Raw genomic sequence first — 25,908 nt, forward strand, 5'->3', positions numbered from 1 at the left:
CCCTCTCTTACTGCATTTGAGCATTGCTTGTCATGCATGACATTTTGGGCGCCTGTTTGCAATGTTAACGACAGTGAGTTCACTCAGGCGGTGTCTATAAAAAATTCATATCCCATGTGTAGAATGTCATACAAGACCAAGTGGTTGTGCAGCTGAACGTTTCTGTGGACACGGCAGACAAGGACAAATATTCCTGTAACAACACTCAACAGTTTACATATTTTTGTACATCTCTCCTGAGTTATGTGGAGCACCAATTGCTTTTAATTTCTAGTTTCTCAAGGAATATGAGGATATAAAGAAAAGCACTCTTTTCCAGTGAATAGTTTTGCTGTCTGGGTTTTTATTTTTATTCCTATTTATTTCTTTATTTAGCATTATGGTCTTATTTTTTTTTATTTCTGTTTATTTATAACAATATGGTCTTGATATTAACTTAGACACTTCAAATGAGAAATTATGGGCACAAAAAACAGATATTGGCACTACCAGAGCAAAGCTGCTGCCATCACTGCAGAGGTCTTACTACTGAAGTTAGTGGGGGATATTTTTTTCCGTAATTGGTGGTCCTGGTCTGACATCTTTTCAATTAAATGTCAGAAAACAATCTGAAGAGCTTTTAGAGATTGGATTTTGTTTTATCCCCTTAGTGAATTCACTCAGATGGTTTTGTAACCTCTAGGAGACACATTTTTGTTAGTAAGCCTCCCAAGAGATACACTGCTACTACAAGCTTTACCTCTCTCTAGTTCCAGGTTTTACCCAGTCCCCGAGGAGCAAAAGCTGTTCAGCCAAAGAAGGAAAGCTTCAAGAAGATTATTAAAAATCAGACTCAGTTTTAGGTCCACAGGGAGGGAACTAGAATAAGATAAGCTATAGAGATGATTAGTAATCAGCAACCGTGGTTAATGTTAATCAGAGGTTCATATTAAAGTCCAGGCTGGCATTAATGAATGCAAAGTGTGTTACCTTGGAGACTAAAAAGATGAATTTATGAATTTTTCTTAATATTATTTCCAATTAGATTACTAGATTTGAACCAATGAATAACAATGATTTTATTTAGGAGTATCTGATGAGAACCAAATTATGAGGAAAAGCTCTCAGTTCTTAAAATTGACAAGAACTATTATAGAGACAGGAGCAAATTTTTTTTAAACATAAGCCACTGCAGTTCTGTTGCATAATAAAATAACAAAATATAACATTTATGAGTCGTGTTGCTAAGCAAGTACTTTTACTAGTCCTTTATGACCTGACTGCATTTTGTATCAGATTACCCTGAAGTACTCTGTTTTCATCATTTTTCTTTTCATTTGAATATGTAAAATGTGGGGTCCAGATAAGTGGATTGTTATTGCATTGATATTGTTCGTGCTCTTCTTTCTCCTTCCTCCAGGGTACTCCGGCCAGTTTGGTTCGCTACAGAGTGGATCTGAACAGATCGCCATACAGTGGGAGTATTTTTGATGTGGAAGCAGAAACGGGGAGAATTATCACTAAGGTCAACCTCAATGAAGAGCCCAGTGTCACCTTTAACGTGAGTGACAGCCATTATGTCAGCAGAGGTGGTGATGAGGTCCCTTTGCTTAAAGTGTCAGTGTCACTTAATGGTTGCAGAGATGAGGCAGAAAAAAAGATATGCTGTTTAAGCTTTTAAAGGAGTTAAAGCTGAATTATGTTTAGGTGGGTGGTATGTGTTATTGTGACATCTGTATGAATGCCTGGACCCAAGGTTTAATTTTAACAGGATGACCACTGCTATTTACCTTACCTGTCAGTGCCTTAAATGTTGTGGTTGAGTAGTTTATAGCACATAAGACAACCGGTGTGCTAGTGGCAGTAAACGGTGTTTAGTTATGATTATCAGCTGAGTGATTGTGAGAAATATGATATAAGATACAGTGGTGGTGCTGAAAGCCTGATTATTACAGGACAGTATATAACTGGGGAAATAGCCGGTGATTGTAATTCATGACTGACATAATTCTGCTTTAATACTCTACTCAATAAAGTAGCACTTTATTTGGCTGATAAAAAAGCCATAAAATCTATTTAAAAAGATATTTATTGGCTTAAAAAATTCACAATAATTTGACATGTCGAGTTAGTAATGACGTGATATAACATGTAATCATGACGTGATTGCAGCAGTGGAACTGACAATTGATTATAATGGTATAATGATAAAATCATCATAGTCATAGTGCTGTCTTTTGTCTGTCTGACTTGTTTTAAAGTGATACAAGTTCCACTAAATTTTAGTGGGTTAGAAATGTGTGCAGTCTTTTTTAAAATGATACTTTAAAATCAAATAACGTTTTGATTTTAACTAACTTGTCTCTGTGACAAATAATATAGTTTTCTAGATAAAACAAATCCCCTCCCAGGCATTTTACATAGAGCTATTTTTAACAATTTCCAGTGACTTTACATAGGCTTGTGGGTGTGAACACTTGAGCATGCGCTGCAGCATATTGTGCCCTAATCTGTCTTTTTTTTCTTTTACTTACACTCTTTTTTTTTTTTTTTTTTTTTTTTTTTAAAAGAAACAACATTTTTATGTTCATTCTCTTTCAGCCCCACCCTCCCTTCCCCCCCTTCCCCGAGCTCCTTTCTCCACAGTCTATGAATGTAGATCAATACGTTCATTCTCACTCTCTGGGAGCTTTGCAGCCTGCTCGCCACAGCAGATTTGCCGTTGTGTCTTTATTAGGATGCCGAACATGTTTGCAAAAATGACTGGCAATCCCCAAAAAAGGAATTATTTGTGCAGAGAGCAGACGTTGAGGCTAAAAAAAATGTATTAATTTAGTTCTTGCATTTGCATGTGTCTTTTGTTCACATGTTTTCTCTTGCTCCACTGCAGCTCTTTGTGATAGCCTATGACAATGGGGAGCCAGTGAAGTCTAACAGCACTTTGGTGGAGATCACAGTCCTTCAGCCTTCTCGCATCCCAATCTTCACCCAGGAAGAGTACACGTAAGTCTCCTTGACACGGCTGTTGATGTAGCTGCCTCCAACCTGTAACTTCACACACCAAAGAGCAGTTTAGGCTGTAGTGCTAGACAGGGGCAATAGGTGTAAAACGCTGGAGAAAGTGGACAAGAACACCTGAAGACACATTTGTGTCTGTGGTCACATCACATTCATCTTCCCCAATATTCTGATCAATATTTAAGCAGGTGGTGATATGCACAAAGGGTTTGAGGTCACAATTTCATGAACATTTATAACTGTGTTAATGATGGCTTTACAATACAATACAAGACAATTTTATTTATATATCACATTTAAAAAACCACAGGTATGCCAAAGTGCTTCACAGAACGAGTTAGAGCAATAATAAATACAAATACAAAATACAAATAAAATATACTAACAGGCCGGTCACATAACTAACCAATAATACACCAGGCATAGTAGGCACAACCCGAAAGGCTGAAGGTTAAAACATTATAAATATTAATAAAGCGAAAAAGATAACTTACAGTACACCAAAAATGCGGGCTCTAGGAGGCGGGGAAAGCAAGGCTAAACAAATAAGTTTTTAATCGAGATTTAAAAGATTGAATTGAATCAGACGCCCGAATAGCTAGAGGGAGGTTATTTCAGAGGTAGGGTGCGACAGCGGTGAATGCCTGGTCACCTCTGGTCTTGAGCCAAGATCTAGGTCGCACCAGGAGCATTTGGCCCGCTGATCTAAGCGCTCTCCCGGGGATATAAAAGCTGAGGAGATCCGTTTGCGTTATTGTTCTCATGTCATGAATATTCTGCAAAGAGGTATCATTTCTAATACGGCATCTCCCAGCTCCATGATGCTCTTCTCTGTGCTTGACTGATCACTGAGTTTTATGTATAAATATATATTAGAGCTGCAGGGTAGATGCTGCATATCATCGCTGCTGTAAATCACATTTGTGTCTGTCTGTGGGAGAAACAGGGCTTTCCTCTGAGTTTATTAAGAGTCTCTTTTGTCAAGATTAACCACTTAGACTGTTAAACTTGCAGAGGAAGATGCAAGATGAGAAGACATCATCTACAGTGGCCTAAGATGACTAGTGGATTCGCATACAATATACCCGCTATAGACATGCTCATCTACAAGGTTGGGTGGGCTGATAATACTCTGACTCAGAAGGAGGCCAAGAAGTCATACATAATTGAATTATATAAATGTAATTAGAATTAAACTATAATTCAAAATAAACATGGATTATTAACCTGCCAGCTGACACTGCTGAGAAAAATATTCTTTGATGAGGGCAAACTAGTGTTAACGGTTGTTTTCTATTTTTTTTATTTATTTATTTTTTGCTGCTGTAGGTAAAGTTCTGCAGCATTCAGACTGTGAAGCGTTAAGGTCTGATGGCATAGTTACCTGGCACATTGCGGTCATTAGGAGCTTAAAGTAAAGCATGTTTTAAGTGGATTGATTTACTAGCTTCTATGTCAGTTAGACTAGGGAGTGTTGGCAAGACTGTCTTCTGCAACAGAGTTCGGTAGGCCTTTATGCATAAGACAGGGAAAAGTAAGTCCTCACCAACCTGTCAACGCAGCACTTTAGGTTTTATTTCATTGTTTGTGCCTGGCTTTGTCTTTCAGCCTGTCTCACCTTTGGTAATTTGTACCTGGTAGAGTGTGTGTATATGTGCATTCCTCATATGGTTCAGTGTGTGCACACCAAATAAATAATTCCCTGATGGTTTATAATCCAGCACTTTGTGTGTGTGCTCACGTTCCTCCGTTGCTCAGCTTTATTCAATGATTGATACACAGGCACAGCAACATAGCTGTTAAAAGGCTATTGATTAATGCTTTGAATAAGTGGTATGTCTGAAGCACACTCAGAAGGTCGAGACCACAGGCATAGACCTCTGTAGGGTTTCACATTAACAATGGTAACCAAACGCAGTGGAAGGCCTGCTGTAAATTATGAGCCGTGAAAGCATTAGCCAGGTGCTTGAGCCTCTCCTGCTGGACAAGGTTCTCTCCAGTGAAGAGTATCCAATCTGCTCACTCGCAATGATCTGTCTCCTCATTCCCAGTCACTCTGTCTCTCCACATTGTCCTCCCCCCCCAAGGAACCTTCTGAACACAAATCACTTTCTAAATGTCCACTGAAGATCTCGTCTGTCTCTGTGAAGGCAGTTAGTTATAGCAGCAATCAGGTGAGCTATGCCTACAGCACCAGAGCACACAATTAAAACAACTCTGCAGGGCTTTGACTGACTTAATGATTTTTTTCTACTGCTTTATGGTTGGTCTCCTCCATCTGTCAGAGGGAAATGAGAAGCTCCCAGTCAATGCTGGATAAAATAAATGGCTTATGCCGTAGTTGCTGCTTTAGTGGCATGTTACCACTTGCTTTTCAGAAGAGTTTAGATAAACATCTTGTTGTTTTTGTCTGTCTGAAATGTAGATAAAAGCATTATCTCAATATTTACTTAAACCTATATCTACTATGAAGCCATTTTCTCAACGCTGTACGCAGTTTAGTGTTTTCTTATTGAAATATGTAAGACTATCCCCGAAGCTCGTGCTGGATGCTGAGTGGGAGCATGTGCTGCTCTATAACTTGTGTGTACCTTTCAGCACCGATCATGCCTTTCCAGATGTGCAAGCTGCCAATTCCATAAGCACTGGTCCACCCACATAGAATCAGAGTTGTGGGCTTTTGATCTGAGAGCTAATAACAAGCCACATGGTTCCTTCGGCATCAGTGTTTTCCAAAAAAAAAAAAAAAAAAAGTTCAGATTGTGATTCGTTTGACCAGAGACCAGTTTCCATTTTGCCTCACTCCCATTTAAATGAGCTTTGGCCCAGAGAGGATGATGTTTCTGGACCATGTTTACACATGGCTTCTTCTTTTCATGGGAGAGCTTTAACCTGTAACTGGGAATAGCATGATAAATGGAGTTCACAAATAAGAATTTGTGGAAGTTCTCCTGATCCCATGCAGTGATTTCTGTGACAAAATTGTACGTTTTCAATGATTTGTTTTCATTTTAAATGATCATATTATGCCCTGTAGATGATGAGATATTCTAGTTTTCACAATGTCATGTTGAGAAACATTATTCTCCACAATTTGTGTATGAAGTTCTTTGCAGATGATGAACCTCTGTCCATTTTCATATTAGAGAAACTCTGCCTCTTTAGGATGTTCTTTTTCTACCCAGTCATGTTACTGATCTTGTGCTAATTAACCTGTTTGGTTCAAAAATGTTCCTCCACCTGTTTTCATTAGTACAACTGACTTTTTCAGGCTTTTTTTGCCCCTTTTTGAGACATATTGCTTACCATCAATTTAAAAATGAGTCAATATTTTTCATAAAATAGTAAAATGCCTCAATTGGCTATTTTTAAAATATGTTTTTTATAAGATTTTGAGATTCTACACATAATCTCAAAGTTATTGGAACTGAGATTGTATATTAAACTTTATCTTTTTCCCTTCTCATCCTCACTTTCTCTTCTCAATCACACACAGCAGATTTTCTCTTCTTTTTGCCTTCTGAACTGTCAGACATCAGTTCCTTGCTGACTTGTTGATTCAGCAACTGGAATGATGTAATTACTATGCTTTAGTTTTTCAAGGCAACAGGATGAGTATTTGACACTGTTTAAATATATTATATGCTTGAACTAATTCTCTATTCATTTAAGGCTTTCCAGTGTGTTTTTATGTGAAAGATTGTGAAGAGATTAATTATATCAATGTGAATGAGCAGACAATGATTTTGCTCAGGTTTTTTGGGTGATAAAGATTTTTCTGGAGCTCTATCATTAAATCAGAGTGAATGGCTCCTTTAAATGGAACTCACGCACACAACCCTTTAGGGAAGTCTTTAGCACTGGGCACATGGGAAGCAACTGAATATTTACTGAATATATTTTTTCTCTCTCTGTGTGTGTGACTAGAGAGGAGGGCTAAGCTGCTATCTAACATGGACCCACTATGTGAATCCTCCTTCTTGTACTGAGGCTACATCTCTGGCCCTATGTTACAAACCTGTGATCTGAGCAGTTTCCCGTGCTGCTTATCTCCCCCACGGCACTTCGCCTTCTAAATCTACTCTAGATCACATGAGACTTTTGCCTCACTGCTTCTGAGTATGTCATTTTGCTCTCCTCCACTTCATCCTCCTCCCTCCCCCCTACCTTGCCGAGCTCGCACATCCCCCGAATTTTTCCTCTCAGCTTATATCTCTGTCCGTTTCTTTCTCACTTTGTCTTCCCTTTGCGTCTCTCCTCATTTTATAGTTCTTCATTTTCTCCTCAGCAAAGGGATGTATTTCTGTAAATGTCAGCTGTCACTTTGGTGTAAGTTTTGTGCTCATTATAACTAAATGCTCATTGCATATATGTTACATTACTAAACATGTAATGCTATTTGTTTCCGGGTGTTATTTTAAGCATATGTCTCTGGAAATAATTGTGTTTTTCTAGCAAATATTCAGTTTTATACAGAGTATTTTCCTTCTACTTAGTTATTTTTCTGATACAACACAATCTTATCATAAATGATATAAATTTCATTCTACCTGCACACTTTCCAGGAGATTGCAATAGTTGGCCTTTTTTACTAAATGGAAAGAATATCATGTGGCCGTTACGCAATACCTGTCAATAAATAGTTTAGTAATCTTGGTGAGAGCACTACAGCACATCATCAAGCAATGCTCTTATTTTTAATGCTAGCACAATGAAGAGTGTCAACATTATCACAATAAACAACATAGTGTCACTGCTTGTGCTTGCACCCACATTCCCACCTCAAGTAATTAAACCATTACACAAAGTGGCAGTATGCTAAATTTACATGTTTGCATATCCTTTATTTGCATAATGTAAATGAACATAAAAACACTTTTAAACACTCAACCTTATATAAAGTTACTGTTGTTGTACTTTTCCTTTTATAGTTGATTTTCAAAAAGTTTCAGTCCAGTACCTGAATATTTTCAGGGAATTTTTGTTATTTAAGCTACTAAACACTGACCCGTGAATCATTCAAGCTGTCTAAAGGCACCAAAGTTAAGGGCTGACCCAGGGAATGTAGGAAAAGAAATTTTAGGCACATTGTCACCAGCAGCTTGTCACAAAACCACACAATATGCTCCTATTTCTCTAGTTGAACCCGTGAAAATGGCAAAGACTACCTAGTTTGGCAGGAATTAAATAGTTCTTTATGCCTGTCAAACTGGCATAAAATGCTATACTAGGTATTTCCCAAATACCAAGTACCTATACTAGGTGACTGTCAAAGAGCTGTTAGCTGACAACTTGGCATATCTCAGCATGCTGTGCGTTGTAGAGGACAAAAGAAGCAGCATTAGGCCTAAAGGGAACTAACAACAGCAGATGAACGCCGTGTCTTTAAGAAATGAAGGGAAACATTGATTGTTACTGTACTACTGGACCTGAGACACCTGAGACTGGTCCTTCGGTTGATCCATCTACTGTCAAGGAAACAAAACAGGGTACCAAATAAGCCCTTAGAGAGATAGTCAGAGGCAGCAGTTCTTATGCAGTGATGAATCTAAATTTGTAATTTCTAGTTCAAAGTGTCATCAGCATACACACAGGAGTTCAGGAGAGAGATACAACAGTGAATGTCTACAGCTGTCTGTAAAACATAGTGGAAGCTCTGTTGTTAACTGGGGCTGAATTTATGCCAGTAATGTGTAGGGATGGGTATCGTTTAGGTTTTATCCGATACCAGTACCAAACCGATACTTTTGAAACGGTGCCAGTGCTTAAACGGTGCTCAAACCGGTGCTTAAAGAATGGAGAACACAAAATTGGTCCAAAAACCTCTCATGTTCAGCTGTTTTTTTTGTAAAAAGATATCAATGTTAGCCTTTTCTGCAGCTATAGGGCATATATGGTATCACTCTTGGATGGAAGCAGTGCTTAAACAATGGAAAAAACACAAACTGTGTCCTAAAACCTCTCATGTTTAACTGTTTTCCACTTTTTCTTTGGTCATTTTAGCCTTTTTGGCCAGGGTGAAGGGAGTATCTGCCATCAAACAAGAAGACAGCCGCATGTAGCTATGATGGTGTTTGCTAGTTCACTTTACATGCATTAATGTAATAACGCAGTTAACCTACTCAACGTAAATTACACACGAACAACATTAAGCTACTCACAGCTGCTGCTGCCATCATCATCCGTCATCATTTCTACTACACTGGCAGGGTTACGGGCCAGGACTCTACTCTTCGGGTTTTTGGGGGATGTTGCTAACTCCAGGTTCGATAACAGGCACCACACCCGCAGTAGATGTGCTCGGTGTGAGGTCTCACAGCAAGCTATCAAATACGGCGCATTTCTCGGCTTTTAAAAAAACGCTATGCGTCGCCAGGTGTTTCATCAGATTCGAGGTGTTACCTCCTTTGACAGTATCAGCTTAAAGCACTTGTTGCAGGCTGCTGAGTTTGCGTATTTTGCTATGAAGTACAGCCAGACTTTCGACCGCTTCGCCTTGGGCATTTTTAATCTGTAGCTCTGCTCTAAAAGAACCTGGGCCCGCCTACTATCCTCGGAAACGTAAAATGATTGGCTAGAATCTAGAAAAATCACATCTCAGGAAAAAAAAGCACCGAAATGTGCGCTGCTTTTTGGTCTGGTTACTACCGTTTATGTCAGAACCGGTGCCATCATGGCACCGGATACCAGTACCCATCCCTAGTAATGTGGGGGGTCTTGTCAAAATTGCTGGAATTTTGAATGCAGAAAACTATCTTTAGCGTTGAATCCACCGTATCATACAATCTGGAAAACCTCTGATTGGCAACGGCTTCATTTTTCACAATGACAATGATTTGAAACACACTACCCATGTAGTAAAAGCATACCTGGATAGAAAAACACATAATGGAACACTATCAGTCATGGATTGCCTCCCGTCAGACCATGGACCTCAAGATTATTGAACCAGTCTTGAGAGAGAACAGAATAAAACGCCTCCAGCATCCAAAGAAGAGCCTTGAATGTGGCTTTCAAGAAACCCGGAGAACTATTTCTGAAGACTTATCTAAGAAATAAAAAGAAAGCCCACCTAAGAGAATTCAGGGTGTGTCGAACAATGATGATGTTCATACCAAATATTGACTTTCAAGCTCATTAGTTCTTCAAACCCTGTCTTTCTTTTATATACAGTATTCTCATGTATGTTTGAACATATTTCAATAATTCACTACACCTATTTTCCATTTTTCTAGCAAAATATAAAGAATTTAGCTATGGCTCAAGGCTTAAGCACAGTCCTTTAGAAACAACTTTGTACAGCTTTGAAACATAACTTTTCCCTGTTTCTTCATTAGACGTTGTTACTCTGGTCCTTAATGTGAATGTCAGTGGTAATAGTTTATAGCGTGTAATACTGTAGTATTTTAGTCTGCAGTTTTGTTATATTTATAGACCACAGCACTGCATAAATTCCCTATAGATGCCCTCTGACCACAGTGACTGATTTAATGTTCTCAGTAATCTGATTCATAAATGGCTACACTATGCCTCAACTTGCAAGATACCCTGTACTTTGAAATACCAGTCATGCTGGACTCCACAGCCATTTGCTACTAATCAAAAAACACTGAGTTAGCCTATATAAGGATGTTCTCCACAAAACTATTACTGCTCATTTTAGATAACTAAACAGGAAGATGCTACTCAACTACATATCCTCCATCAACTGTTCCTGACATCAGGTGGAAAACTGCTTTTATCATTTTTAGACAGAACCAATCCAAATCACATTTTCATTTCAGACAAGGTTGTAATTCTTAAATAATTAGTCAGATGACAGGCTTTCATAGCATACATCACTTTTATTGGCAGCCTTCTTGGGACTGTTGTTTTGCCAGACATTTATACAAGTGATAGAGGTGTTCACAGCCTACTCAGCTATCGTTATTGCCAAGCATTTAAAGGGTTAGCTGTAAACCGTGTAGCATGCTCACCCACACAACCGCCACTATGCCTCTCTGAAAACCTACATTTAAAGAAGGGGAAAAAGCCCTCTCTTTTTCCATCTATCTGTCATGCTTTTCTGCTATCCTTTCTTCCTCCTCCTGAATCACAGCTGTAAGTTGGGGAGCTCTTTCATGCTGCTGAAGGGCATGATTGATTTTTAGCCACAAGTTTGAGTCTGGTGCCCTGAGCCTTAAACATCTAAACACTAGAAACACACTGACCTTTCACTTCTCTCTGCTAAACAGGCAGGCATAACTTGGCTGTCTAACAGACACGTCTCATTCACCACACAAATCCCAAATATCACATAAAGGTCCATGCTGAGAGCTGGGAAAGACAGCAGTATGATAACTATTATAGGCTCACCCTAACTTTCCAAATAAGACTCAATAACAATATAGAGCAATTATGTGTAGAAACGTTGTTTGCGTTTGATAGATGAAGTTTTCAGTCGGCCATGTGCAGCCCGATGATAAATCAAGTCAAGTGGCTTTATTGTCATTTCAACCGCGTGAAGTGGTACAGTACACAGTAAAGCAAGACAATGTTCCTCCAAGACCATCGTGCTACATATAACATATAACAGTCAATCAACACAGGACTACATAAAGTGCAAGTGTGCAAAAATTGCAAAAAACAAAGTGCAACACCAGACAGAACAGAACAATACAGACACAACAGTGCAATAGAAAAGTGCAACAATGACAGTGAGTTGTGCAAAAAGTAACTTGATGAATGAAGGTATGCATGTGTGTCTGTGTATGAGATTGTGTAGATAAGTGCTTGAGGCAGTGATGTGTATGAAGGTGTGTGTGTGTCTCAGTCCAGTCACTGAGTGTTCAGGAGTCTGACGGCTTGGGGGAAGAAACTGTTTTGCAGTTTGGCAGAACATGAACTATAATAGTCTCTTAGTTTATGCCATGACTCACATATCAAATATGAACAGAATTCATATTTAATATCATATCTGACTTTAGTTTTGAGCTCCCCCATGCATCACAATATTTTAGGACATGCTAATTCAGTATAAAGAAATAAGAACTCACATTGTTCTTCTTTATATCATCATTGCTATATAAAGTATTTCTGAAAAAGACATCTGTGTCCTTCTTGCTTGAGTGAATTTGGGCTCACAAGATTCCCATAATGCTTCCAACCAATACGAACTCAGTTCAGTTTTTACAGTTTTTTAGGCAAGTAAATCCCAGCTGGCTGTCTCCTTTTCAATACCACATCAGGTCATGGTGTCCAGTATTAAAGCAAAGTATTCTTATCTTCTCATGTGCCGACTTCAGACATGTGACTGGACCCTCACACACAACATTAAAAAGGGGTCTTTATAGTTTGTGCTGACCAGCCCAACAGAGTTTGTATGCTGGCTTTTCTCTATTCTGCTAGGTAGAGTAGTACTAATCTCTTTCTGTGAGTAAAACCTCCAGGTGTTGATGTAGTAGAGTGGCTAATTTGAGTGTAAAACATGCAGAAGGGCAGCAGTGCCCTCATGGCACCTTGTGGTATCACATTGCAAGCCTCAAAAAGCTGGCCTTAGTTTGGACAACACAGTCATCCGCCAGCATCCAAACATTGCTTGCTCCTCTTGTATGCGAAATAACCCGGTGGATGATATGTGAAGTGATGTCCTGTGGGCTGACATGGCTAACCTGGCAAACAGCGTCTGGCTGCACAGTAAATGTTAATTTGCCAGCTTTGCCAGTGTTTTTCGTATTTTCATATTTTTCATATTAAAGCCGCTTTTCTTTCTTGTGGAACGAAGAAAAAAAGGCTGCTGTGAATACAAATGAAATTCTTCGTCTGGTGGATAAGTCCCTCGTAGTACAGCACAGGGAGGAGCATGATCAGAAAAAGCTGTAAACATTGTTCTCTCATTTTATAGAACAGGATGCTATAATTTGAAAACACATAGTTAAGCATCACTTCATGCCAGGAGTGTCAGATTTCTAAGAAGTTTATTAGTTGTTTGTTAGATTCTCTTTTTTCCAAGAACCTATTGGTAACTGTGAGTCACGCGTTCATAAACATTGCTTGTTAATATCTGCCTGCATTACATTTGGTATACAGCTGAGAGAGACTTTGCTGGTGTGGGTAATGAATTTTTCAATTGTACACAAACTTAGGAATATGGGGAAGCCTTGATCGTTTCAAGAAAAACATGTGTCTTTTTGAACTGCTCTACATTAATGATAATATTGTATTTGAAAGCTTGCAAGTATGTCACATTGCCTGTGCAGTGCTGGCAACCTGGAGGGAGATATTTGCACTCGAGCCATAAATTGAAAAGTGCCAAATTACACTTTTAGATGAACATGTAATGTAACAATATTGTCTCAAAAATGGTGAAATAGCTTGAACTATAGTGATTGCTAAATAAGATGTATAATTAAAACAAAAACATAATATGTTGCCACAGTATAGAAGTTGAACAATACTTGGCAAAAGGTTATTGCACTTCAGCTGTTAAGAGTTTAAACTAGAGTGCTGTACATTAACAGAGGCACTTTATTTTATTCAGATGCAATTTGCAGAAGGACGTGACCCAGACATTTTCTCACATTACAACTGTGTTGGCCTCGTCTTTCTCAAAAAAATGAAGAAAGTGTTTTCTTGTCAAAACTGATTGTTATTGTAAAATTAATTGTTAATAACACAGATTGCAGCAACATCATTAGATGGTTACAATCTACTTTTACCATCATAATATAAAGATGGCATGATTGTACATTTAAAGTGGCAATCAGTATGTTCTTTGTTCTTCTGTTTGCTTACTTGTAAAGTAGCCTATACAACTCCAAAGGCAGTCATTTCCAGCAGACAGCTTACACAATAAGGTTTTTTTTCTTTCTGGAATCTACACTTCACCCTGTAAGCAGTCAGAACTTGCTTTATCTTACTTTAAATGAGTGTTTTCTTTTATTAGCTCAATCAATTCACATTTATGAAAGGGTCGCCACAATAAATAGTGCAAGAAGAAGAAAGGAATGATTAGGAGCATGAGATACAGCAATGATCTTACAGCAGGTGCTAAAAATGATCAGGCTGTTGCATTTCACCACTCTAGTCTCGATGTAAATGTGCACTTCCATTTTCATAAGCATAGCTGTAATATCTGCTGTCTTTACCACCTGCTATTTTTTAAACTTCTAAAGGTTTTTAGCTATAAGGTATTTCCATTTGTCTCTAATGCTATCTGGTTATAGTAATATCTATTATCTGCCTTCAGATTCGAGCTGCCACAGTATGTCTGAATCATTGCACAGTGTTGTTTCTTGGTTGAAATAATGCCTTTGACTCTCTGGTTAATCTAATAATATATTGGGGGGGTTCTAGCTCTATATTGCTTGAAAATAGGCTCTCGCTTACACATATAAGTTTCCGCACTCCTACTTTGCTCAAAGCAAACACATGCAGCATATTTTGTGATTTCCATTTTCTGTATATGTAACAGCAGAAGGCAGTAAAGCAGTTGAAATGTCAATTTTATATTTTTGTTGAGTGTAGAGGGCTCTTAAGGAGTAGATGTATTCTGTATCTATTTGATTTGTTAATGCTACTTAATGTGTACTTTCAACAGACAGAATTACAGCTTATGCTGTGCTTTTATTGTGGGCTTTTTGGATGTTTTTTTTCTTCACATTGGTTGTATTATATTGTGTATTCTAGGAAGAGAATTGAGTCTTGCCAAAAAAGATAACTTTGAAATATCTAAGCTATCATGGCACTAGTTTTCAAAACCTTTCGAATATCTTGAGTGGTCCAGGGACCCTATAATACCTTTATCTCTGTTTCTCACTTGCCTATTCCCACTTTGTTTCTCCACCCCTCTCTGGTCTTGCCAAACATAGCATGTAATCTTTAAATTCTGACCTTCAGTCAATAGCACACAAGACTATAAACTCTCAGTGCAGTGATATTACATTATATGAAAGAGTTGTTAGCTTTTTATGTTGACATGCTTAAAAAAAGAGGAATACTTTTGGCCTTGAATACATTATACTGTATATGTTGATACATTCATTTTTATTAAATTGATTCTTATCATCACCTTCCATAAAAACAATAAAACGTGAATATTTTAGAAAAGTGTCAAAAACGTGTTTAAAACTTAAAATTATATGGTTATTTGTTAGGCAAATGAACTGAATACAGGCTTTTATACTCAAATTTGAGCCAACAGACTGGACTTCTGAGAAGTCAGAAATTAATCAAGCAAAATATTCATAAACATTAAAAAAGCAAAATGGTTATAGTGCAGCTATGGGGTGAACCTGGATGGTGTTCTGAAAATTTGAAGGACTGTTCATTTTTAAATAAAATTGGCTAACTACACTGCTGTACAGTTCCCAATATCTAGAACAAGGCTCTCATAAATACATGCAACACTATAGAAGTCCTCCACATTTTTTTTTCTTTTTTTTATGTTGCCAACTAATTAATTTTAATATCCCGTGATAAGATTCACCCGAACAGGCTACTCACTGTGTAAATCATGCTGTGACTGAGCTGACTTTGCCTGGGCTGTCAAAATTCCTTAAATTTGCCGCCTTAATGGAGAGCATGAACATTGAGTGTTTTTCCTCTGTGCCAACTTGTGTTCAAGCAGGAGCTGAAATGCATTCCCTATATATAATTTAGTGCAAGTCAGATGAGTCAATGTTTGTCATTCGTAGAATTTGCTTCCAGGCAGGAACAAACAAGTTCACACCAGGGTGACACAAGAGCTAACTAACAAACTCTCGAGCACAAATCCACCTCAACAGTTATTGAGTTAGACTGATTTATAATTGTTGAACCAAAACTGAAGCGTACTGCCAACATCAACATTCAGGTAGGAAATGTATTGCAACAGTTTCCCGAGTATGTATTTATGGACATTTGCACACTGTTTATGCAATTTGCTTGTGAACACTTTACAGTTAAATGACTCACGTCTAGGATTTGAGGTTGATCCAGACCTTCCGTGGCACTAAATCTGCATATCCACCAAAGGAGCACGGACCGTAGCAGAGACTCAGCAAGGTCACCATCCCTCACCTCTTGTTCTGGCTGTGATGCAGTGCATGAAAGAAAAGGGAAGGCGAGGTAGAAGGATAGTAGACACTGTAACAGAGGCCCCCGTGGTGCTCGACAAGGATTATACGCCTCTGCCTTGTCTCGTAAGCATCACTTCTCCATTGGCCCTGGGGCAAAGTGCTCGCTGACACCTGTGTGCTGCCCACGCTTCTCAGCAGCATGTCATTCACCCTCCCTAATGTTGACACCAGGATTCTCTGCTGCCTGTAGATGTGCCAGCATCTTCCTCCTCTCTTTATTTTTCTTTCTCTCGTTTACTTTCTCTCGCTCTACCGCTCTCTCTCTTGATGGCATCTTTGCTCATCTGAATACGAAAGAAATGAAAAGTGAATTTGGCCCTGTTCACTATATGATATTGCATTATGCATAATTGACTCTTTGAAACTATCAGTAAGAATGGGAATTGAGAACCAGTTCATGTAGAAAACCAGTTGCTAGTAGTCCACTTCCTAAACTGATTTCGGTTCTAGTGTTTGTGGAGGAAAATAGCAACACAGTCTACTGCATGGATATTGACTTTTATTTTTTATTTTTTTGCGTAAAAGGAAACGTAAGTGGCAAAGTGGAAAACTGCATCAAGGACAGAAACTAACACAACATGCTACTAACACAACTTTGGTTCGCAAGCATCTGCCAAGCTAACGCTAAGCTAGCCAAGAACCCAGAGTGAATGCCAACCTCAGCAGCCAGACCCTCGACTTCAACACATAACAATCAATCAGCAGCCAGGCTGCAACTTCCCTTTCTACCTGTTCACAATCGCTTTTTTATGCTGGTTTTTATCTTTGTTTTGTGCGGGCATCTTTGTATTCTACGAAGACAAAGATCTTAGATATGTGTATCCTCATTAGGAATTGTGTGTGGTGTTGTAGTCTCAGATTTCTATTGTTAAATGGTGATTATGAGAGCGTGTGTTTCAACTGTTTTACAGAGTTATTTTACAGAGTAATGTGAAAGTAATGTAACGAGTAGTAGGCTATAACGAATTACTTTTTGCCGGGAGTAATTAAGTAATGTACCACATTACTTTTAAGTGTTGTGTGTAATATGTGTAATAATGACCTTTTTTTGAGTAACGACTCCAACACTGATCACAACAAAGAGGGGAAATACCTCAACAAACATGCATAAACGTTTGATCCACAGCATACAATATATTTGCATGAATGTAATTTCTTTATTCCTGCATGCTGGTGGTGACTTTCAAAACAGAGCCAATGAAGAATCAAATTGATAAGTGATATCGACAATGGAATTGGAATCTCTAATTCTTATCATGCCTAGCTATCACTATGTATTGTTTCTACAAACCCTTCTGTCATTCTTCCTGTCTACATGTGGATGTACCTTTATACTAATCTGCACACTTCAGATGCCTTCACACCCTCTTTGTCATTTCGCAGCAGCTCACAACCCTCAGGCAGACCCACTATGTAGGGAAGTGATAACATGTCAGCTCTGCCTCTTCCTGGCAATCACACCATGCAGCTTGTTGCAAGCTGTGCACAGTCTTTCATACCCCACTCAGACTTAAAGACCAACTGAGAAAAACCTTTGAATAGGTCAGCGCATGTTATCCTCTCCTGCTCCATTCCAAAGTTTTACCAAAGCCACGATCGCCAAAGCTGAAACATTTCTCTTACAAATAACCTTCGTTTTTTTCACTACAGAAAAATAAATATGACTTCAGAGTTGTGAAGAATGACTTTGGGAGTCCAGTATGCTAAAGAAATCATCTTAAATAAGTGAGGTAAAATTTAACTAGAAGGGTAAGGATTTTTCATTTTTGTTTTTCTTTCTTCCTGTTGTGGGTTTATAAATATTATTCATGTATTTTAACTCTTGGGAATAAAATGTTCCCATTAAAGGTTCCAGTGGAGCAATTTGGGATACAGCATGTTTCTAATAATAAGTCACCAAGAACGACAACGTAAAGGAGGTTTTTACGATTCACCAAATTTGAGGATCTGCTCAAATTTGGTGAATCTGGCATGGAATTACAACAGAGGGGTTTTAAATATCAAAGGGAAAAGGTCATCACATGAGGTCCATTGCTTTTGGGTAGATAATGTTTTCCATGGTCTGGTGTGATTGTGTTGCTTGCCTAGATTGGAGGGCCTGCTGCCTATAAAGCTCACCTGAGGTGGTTCACGCTTACCACCACCTCAGCTTATCTCGGTCTTCACGCCGAGGCCCAAATGTGTTATTTTTTGGATGCGGTTGCTGCAGTAGGAAGAGCAAAAAATCCAGCTTAAGGCCTCAAGAATGATACATATGAGGCTGACACAAGTTGTCTTTTACAGACGGGACACATTTTTAGCAGGATGTATGTATGAACAGCAAAGACAATATGAGTTCTTGGGTATCAGTTTCATATACTGACAACATAAAGACATATGCATATATAGATTTAGCATTTAATTAGATTTTTGTGATCTGTAGACCAAACACCATTAACTAAACTTATTTACTTACTTACTTAACAATATATAAACAATAAAGAGTGTGCAGATACAATTTCAACCTTGGGGTATTGTCTTATCACTGTCAGTTTATTTAATTTATTTATTAGCCTAGAAACACCAATTAATCCTCCTTTAGATCTTGAATCACTGGAAAATTAGTAGGGGGTACATTTACAATTACAATACCAATAAGTAATATGTCTTTAGACTGTGGGAGGAAGCCAGAATAGTTGAAGAAAACCAATGCAAATGCAGCAGAAGATGCAAGCAAACAGATGATGGATTCAAACCATGCTTGTGCTTGATTGATGCATAGGTCTGTGCTGATTGGCTTAACTAACAAAAACATAAATCCTCTGAAAATGGAAAATGATGGTCATGTACAAAGGACTGGACTGTTAAGAAAAGTTTCCTTCATAAAAGCCAGGATATCTATTTTTCAACACCACGTTTAAAAAAAACAAAAACAAAAGAAAAAGTCTGGCTGCTTAGAAGCAAAATGTAAAGAAAAGGTGGGTGGCACAAGACTTTTTTACAGTTTTGTATTTAAAGAATATATATTTCAATTTCTGTGGTATTAATCTGCGTTCTATATTAATATGTACAGTATATAATACAAGACAGTGGATTGTAAGTGTACTAGCAGTGAAGTGAAGGTTACTTTAAAATTGAGGATAGCCATTGTGTTGGATCCTGGATTCCGATGAATGGCACAGTTATGAGACTGACATTTTGGGCTGTTTTGCACAGCACTGTTCTCACATTGTGCTCACACTGCCTCTGTGTTTTTGTCAACCGGTTGTTCCCGAGCCAGGTAATCTACTTACGTGAAGACCACATTAATAAATTGGTTCCCATCACTGTGAAGCATGGCGTGGATTCCTGCTCCCAGGTGCCACAGAGACAGAGCAATTATTCAGCGACAGCACAATAGCATACCCGAAGGGAAACCGAACAGAAGTCTTTTAGTATCATCCAAACAACACGTTATTGATGTGTCAGTAACGTGGCTGTATTTTTGATGAAAGTGTTATTAATGCAGGCAGTCATTCCAGTGCAGGCCACAATAATATCTCCGAGGATGAATAGCGTGTCATTCTTTGTAAAAGAGAACAGCTCCTATTTTACAGATTTATTTTTAATCTAAAATGTCCTTGAGGATTGGTTGTCTTCAGAAACAGTAACTATAGCCAATAGTATGAATAGACCATTTTAAAATAACAACTTTTTGTCCTTCAACACTGTATTATTTGAACCTTTGTTTTTCTTCTAAAACTTGCTCTATGAACTGTTACACCTGCAAACTGTCCAAGATGATTCTGCATGCTGTTTTACTTCATTGAGCAGTAAGGCCAGTGTAATTTATCGTCTCAAAACCTGCACATCTTTTCAGACAATACACTCCTCTGTTTCTGTTTGAATATAGTTTTTCTTGCTCTTCTTCTTCACGTTGATAAATGGATTCAATCTTTCTCATTTCACAACTGCCATCTAAAATGGGAGAGTTGCTTTATGAAATTACAATAACAGATTCTTAAATGTGCTGCATTTTGTTGTTGTTGTTTTTTTCTTCCTCTATGTGAAAATGACAGAGTTGTCAGCAAAGAGTAAAGCAATAAAAGTGTTTAATTACATGTCATAAACATGGATAGTCAGCAGCCCATGTTGTTCAGTCAGACTGAACATATTCTGTTTAATAGAATATGACAGTCAGAGATTATTGTGAGCATTACTCCCACAAACCCTGTCACTGATTTCCTACCGCTGCTGTGAGTAATAGTCTAACTTTGAATAAAAACTGCAGCACATACACACCATATATGTAGAGATGAGAGTAAAAACGAGAAAACACACACAGTATCACAAGAGGGTGTTGCAGTGTGATGACATTATCGTCTTCAATCATCCCTCACCGTCACACTGCTACGACAGGGTTCCCTGCTATTTAAGGCAGCTGTAATTTCTGTGGAGAGTGGTGACAATCATATCTGCTGGATATGATTACACACTTGTGTGGCTGATAGTCACGCATAACTGTTAAAAGAGTAGCATATCGACCAAAAAAAAAAAAGAGCCTTATTACATGATAACCATCCAGTTTCTTTGTAGTTAAAGGTTAAAGGGCTTTGGTGAAGCTTGCTCAAGAAACAACATATCAAAGAATGTGAGGAATTAATGAATAAACGATCGAGCGTAAAAGAATCCACTCACAGATTTACCCTCCCACTACCTTAGCAGTGCAAAATAAATCTACGTTTAAAAATGCAAGGTTCTTAAATATATCTGACTTAAGTACCCCACATCAGGTACACTAGGTTTTTAAGATATTTGGCAGGTGGGTTGTTGGACGCATCATGGATGGAATAACTCTTGCAACAATGTTATGAAAGTCTGTAAAATGGACAAAATACACACCTTTTGTACCTTTTGTGTAGCTGCTTTTATATCTAGTTTTTATGCTTTTGGTGTGATACTGAATTTAGGTCCACTATGTTTTGGCAGACTTTTTGGTTTATGATTGTGTTTGATGTCTCCTCAGGTTCCCTCCAGTTAGTGAGCTGGCTCCTATTGGCACTTCAGTAGGGATTATTCTTGCTGCTGCTATCAATCAAACCATCTTCTACTCCATTGTTGCAGGAAATGAACGAGGTATGGCCTGCAGATTATACAGTATACAATGCAGTCATTTTGACCCTAAGTGCTAAATTCCACTTTAGGTGCAAAAAAACCCAAACAGTTTATGTAACGTGAAAATGAGATTTAGATCTTAAAATGCTCAGTGAAAAACATCTAGATGTTTGTTTAGAAGTCTATGTAGAGTCAGAGAGGACAGTATTGATGTACTTGGAACTGTGCATCACTTTTCATACTTGTTGGCAAAGAAGAGCAGAGGTGTGAGGCTGACTCAGGTCAGTCAGCCAAAAATAGAAGACATATATAGAAGGAACCCTCAGTCAATAGTTGCTTGTCCACATGCACCTCAAGAGTTCTTGTAGTTAATTGTGTAAAAAAAATAAGTCATATAGTTCTGGTCATATCACCATTTGGTTGCAAGAAATTAAAAACTATAGAACTCACCAGTGAATCTGTTTACTGTGTTATATGTGTGCAATTTTTCCTCTTTTTCATAAACGCCACTTGTTTGTTTCCAGGTCATTTTCAGGTGAACAACAGGACAGGCGTCATCTCCACGGCAAAACCACTGGATTATGAAAACGTGACCAGCTATGTCCTCAGGGTCCAGGCCGACTCAATGGTGGTTGTCATGTCCAACCTCCGTGTGCCTTCTAAAAGTAAGAAATGTTAGCATGTAAGCCACTCACAGTGGAAGTTTTGTTGGATTGTTTATGTTTAAACTCAGGACAGAAATTATGGTATTCAAGGTCCATCCATCCATTTTCACACCTGCTTATCCAATTTAGGGACCAACTCATCCATTATCTTAGATATTACTGTAAATTCCTCACTTTGACCATTTATGGTTATATTATTAGAAAGTTTATAATCACTTGCTTTCATCCTTTATCTTTACATTGCTATGTAGAAGACTTGAGCCAACATCTCTCTTTTTATTTTGGTAGGAAAATGAAAGCAGTAAACTGAAACGTGTGCAAAAAATAGATGGAAATGCAGTATATAAGGTAAAAATAGGGTTTGTACAGTTCTGACAAGTTTGAAAGTCAGTATTTGGTTTTCCTTTATTCTTCAAAACAACCTGAACTCTTAGGCAAGCTTTATTGAAATTCAAAGCTCTTCCTTGGAAATCGGATACCTTTTGTTCCTTTCTGTGTCAAGATGATTCCACAATGTTTAATTAAGGGCGAGATGCAGCTTTCTGTACTTATATTTCATAATTTTGTCAAGATCCCCAACACCACTGGCTGAAATGCATTACCAAACCATGAAACAGCTTCCACCATATTTTACAGATGGCTGTGGATACTCACTGCTGTACCTTTCTCCTGAACTTCTCCGTACACATTGATGATGATTTGATCAAAAAATGTGAAATTTGGATTCATCACTTCATAAGACCTGTTGCCACTGATTTTTCAGACCAGTTTTGTGTAATTTAGCATACACCATTTCACTTCTTTAAGAATGGCTTCTGACAGCCACCCTTCTGCTGAGAACATTTCTGAAGACCACTTTTTCTTTTGTCCTCCATCTGTCTAATTTCCTCATATTTCCTCAAAACATGCTGCACACCACGCATAGATATGCCAAGTTTTCAGCTAATATCTATTTGCAAATCACCTTATTGTTGAAGAAATACCATTTTATGCCTATTTAAACTGCTATTTTAACACACTATTCAACAGTGTCAACAGATTTGATGTTCATCTTGTAGTTATGGTGATTTAATAAAAATGTTCAAAGTATGAGAAATAAAAGCTTCAGTGTCCGGTAATATCACAAATTGTTAAAAATGCTTTGTCAAAATTCCTCAAAAAGATCTAGCAATGGAAAAAATAGGCCATTTCTCTTAATTTAGACAAATCACCACATAACGAGGGTGGGTGAGAAAACATTAATCATGGCAAATTCTCACTTAATGGAATTTGTGCGTGTTCCCATTCTTAAGGCCTCGGTGTACTAGAAAAAAAATAAACTGCAGAATATGTTGGTTGGCAAGGGTGATTCTTGAAGCATGGCAAAAACCGATTGTCACAGTTTCTTCCTTTTCTATCCCAGTGTCTTTTCTTTCTGTCCAGGAATTCCGCGTACATGGTGAGTTTAGGTAGTCTCTCCTTTAAGGCATTCATGTTATTGTTCTTGACATAACTCATGAAAAGTGACAGAAGTTGCTTGAGAGAAAAGTTAAAACTTTAAAAATACTTCCAGCATACCATTGCTGTGTGAAGTGGGCATGATTGTTTGATTGCCTGTTTGAGAAATATGCATAAATTGCTGGATGCTTCCACTGTCACAGTGGAGGTTTGAAATAACTCCGGAGACTTGAGACTGCTCTCTCTTTGATAGCCATGCCCTAGCTGGAATATCATTAGGCTCGTTTATGGTTCTGTTTACTGACATTCATGTTTTGTATAATGATGGGTAGTGTTCTAACAATAAATAAGGTTTAGTAGATGGTTTGCTGCTCTTTTTTTTTTGTCATACTGTGTCTCTCACATACTAATGACCATAATTAAAAGTAATCAACACTTGTATACCCACAAAGAAGAGAGCTTCTCTAACAAGTACGCTGTAAGCAGGCACCCCGTTTTGAATGAGTGCACTCACTCGTCATACTTCTCTTGTTATAATGATCAGGGCCCCGTGAGGCACAGCATCTTCCTTCTCATTAACGTGTTTTTATCAATTAGTGGACCAGTGACCCTCTTAGGGTCCAGTACCTTACATATGTATGCAAATGTTCAGGATCCACACAAGCATGCATACAATATAATAACCCAGACTAAGACAATATTTACTTTCATGTTTTCTAAATAATAATGCACTCAAACCTAGACGGGCTTAGAAGCACTCCTCTTCTCATAATAGGTTTGTTTTGTTCATGCATCTTTATGAGTGTCCAGAGTGTGAGCCGGAGAGACTATATTTATGTTTTTATGTGCTGATGGAGGATGGCCACTTTCTGCAAAGAGCGGGAGGAGAGAGACACTCTGCAGACCTCTTTCCCCGTTCCCTCGAGTCCTCCCGCGATGTCTCACACTACAGCTTTTGTCCCTATAATTTGATGTGCTGTGTTTTGTTTGTCCAATTCCCCTGGTGCATCCTTAGCGCCAATGCCACATGGCTTTACTTTTTTTTTTATCTCGCTAGAAGAAAAATGGTCCTTGACACTGCAATTTTTTTTAACCTAAATTGCAGTCTTGATTTTTTTCCGCTCTTCATATTTATGCTGTACATTGCATTGGTGTAACTATGACAAATTAGGCAGATGAAATACTCTGTACATGTGTTTCTTTTTAAAGGGACAGAATGAATATTTCAGAAGCCTCACAAAAAGGCCACTTAACCAGCAAATTTAGTATTATGCGCAATTTTATGCCTCCTTGCCTCTCGCAGTGTTTCCTGTAACTCCAGGGACCCTCTTGCAGCTTGATTATTGGCTGCCCTTCAAATTATTATTCCCAATAATGTGCAAAATGCTTGCCTCTTAAGCTTCCACTGGCTTTTATTGATGGCATTTTTATGCACCAAGTTGTAGGAAGAATAAACCTCTCAACAAGGTAGACCCCATTTAAAAATAATGGTTTCGAAGTTAAGATTTCATCATCAATTTTTATTATTTAACAGAGCAATTTTCCACTCAGTGTGTGAGTGTTATTGCTTATTGGTTGGTAAACAGAATGCAAAATGGCTCAGTTGTTTTCCTGATCTGCTTATGGGGGCAGTGAGAGAGAAGTCATCAACATCCTTCAGACTCAGTTTTTCCCCATGCTGAATATTTGCTGCAATCAAAACAAAATTAACCTCCTCATTACTGGCCCAAAGTTGTCGGCTTTGCCAAAATAGCTTCTCGCGCTGTTTTGTTGGAAGGGGCTGAGACAGTAATAAGGGAACACGTTTCTCTTTTCAGCATGCAATTCAAATCCACTTCAAAAGGTTATTGCAGTGCAGCTTGAAATTACTACTAAATAAAGAGGGCTTTTCCAAAGAAGAAGGGGAATATACCCGCAGAAAACTATTTTCAGTCAGGCAAAAGGTGGGTGCATCAATTTTAAAGTAAAACAAAAGGGGTCAAAGATGCGTTCCTCAAATAAGGGAAAAACACACACCTGTTTGGCCACCTGACTTTATTTACAATCTGTGAGAGCTATCCAGAGGTGTCGATTACGGAGAAAGAACGAGAAAAAAAACAACTTTGTTGACACTGTGTGATGGTTTCAGTGATAAATAACTTTCAAAATATTCTGGGAAATTATTTCAGGCCTTCTTTTGAAGTTGTAGACCGGCTGATGTCCATGAAAAAATTATTATGACATGCCAGTTTTGAAGACAAATTGGACAACTCCAGTTCCAATAATCAAATGAGCTATGTTTACTTTATTTCGATGACATAAATTTTCTAAGCTTGCATGTCCCGACTCTACTTTTGTAAGCGTGGTGCTAACCCGGGTCAGGGGAAGCATGAATAAAGTAGGTGCACTTGCAACTTAAGCTGAGCCCTGCATAAACTAAGAAAGAAACTAAGAACTAACAAATAAAAGCTTAAACAGGATTTGAAATCCTTCTGGTGTCATTTATTGCAGCTAACACAGCCAAGGTGTTCATTGAGGTTCTGGATGAGAACGACCACCCTCCTGTCTTCTCCAGGAAGCTCTACATAGGCGGTGTGGCAGAAGACACTAAGATCTTCAGCTCAGTGCTCAAGATAGTGGTAAGAAAACAATTAACTGGG

At 38.2% G+C, this 25,908-nt stretch overlaps 1 protein-coding gene across 8 annotated transcripts in view; it reads left to right on the forward strand.

The window, feature by feature from the left end:
- LOC102291985 (protocadherin-15) overlaps positions 1-25,908 on the forward strand; it is a 209,037-nt gene that overhangs the window by 152,779 nt on the left and 30,350 nt on the right. For all 8 annotated transcript variants that reach the window (XM_005914101.3, XM_042225131.1, XM_042225128.1 and 5 more), the window contains 5 exons: positions 1,400-1,540; positions 2,870-2,982; positions 21,079-21,188; positions 21,692-21,832; positions 25,760-25,887. In XM_005914101.3, coding sequence (XP_005914163.1) covers positions 1,400-1,540; positions 2,870-2,982; positions 21,079-21,188; positions 21,692-21,832; positions 25,760-25,887 — 633 coding nt within the window. The remainder of the gene's footprint in view (positions 1-1,399; positions 1,541-2,869; positions 2,983-21,078; positions 21,189-21,691; positions 21,833-25,759; positions 25,888-25,908) is intronic.

This window comes from Haplochromis burtoni, unplaced genomic scaffold (assembly GCF_018398535.1).
Source record: "Haplochromis burtoni strain Fernald_Lab_line unplaced genomic scaffold, NCSU_Asbu1 Contig_7, whole genome shotgun sequence".
NCBI lineage: Eukaryota > Metazoa > Chordata > Actinopteri > Cichliformes > Cichlidae > Haplochromis > Haplochromis burtoni.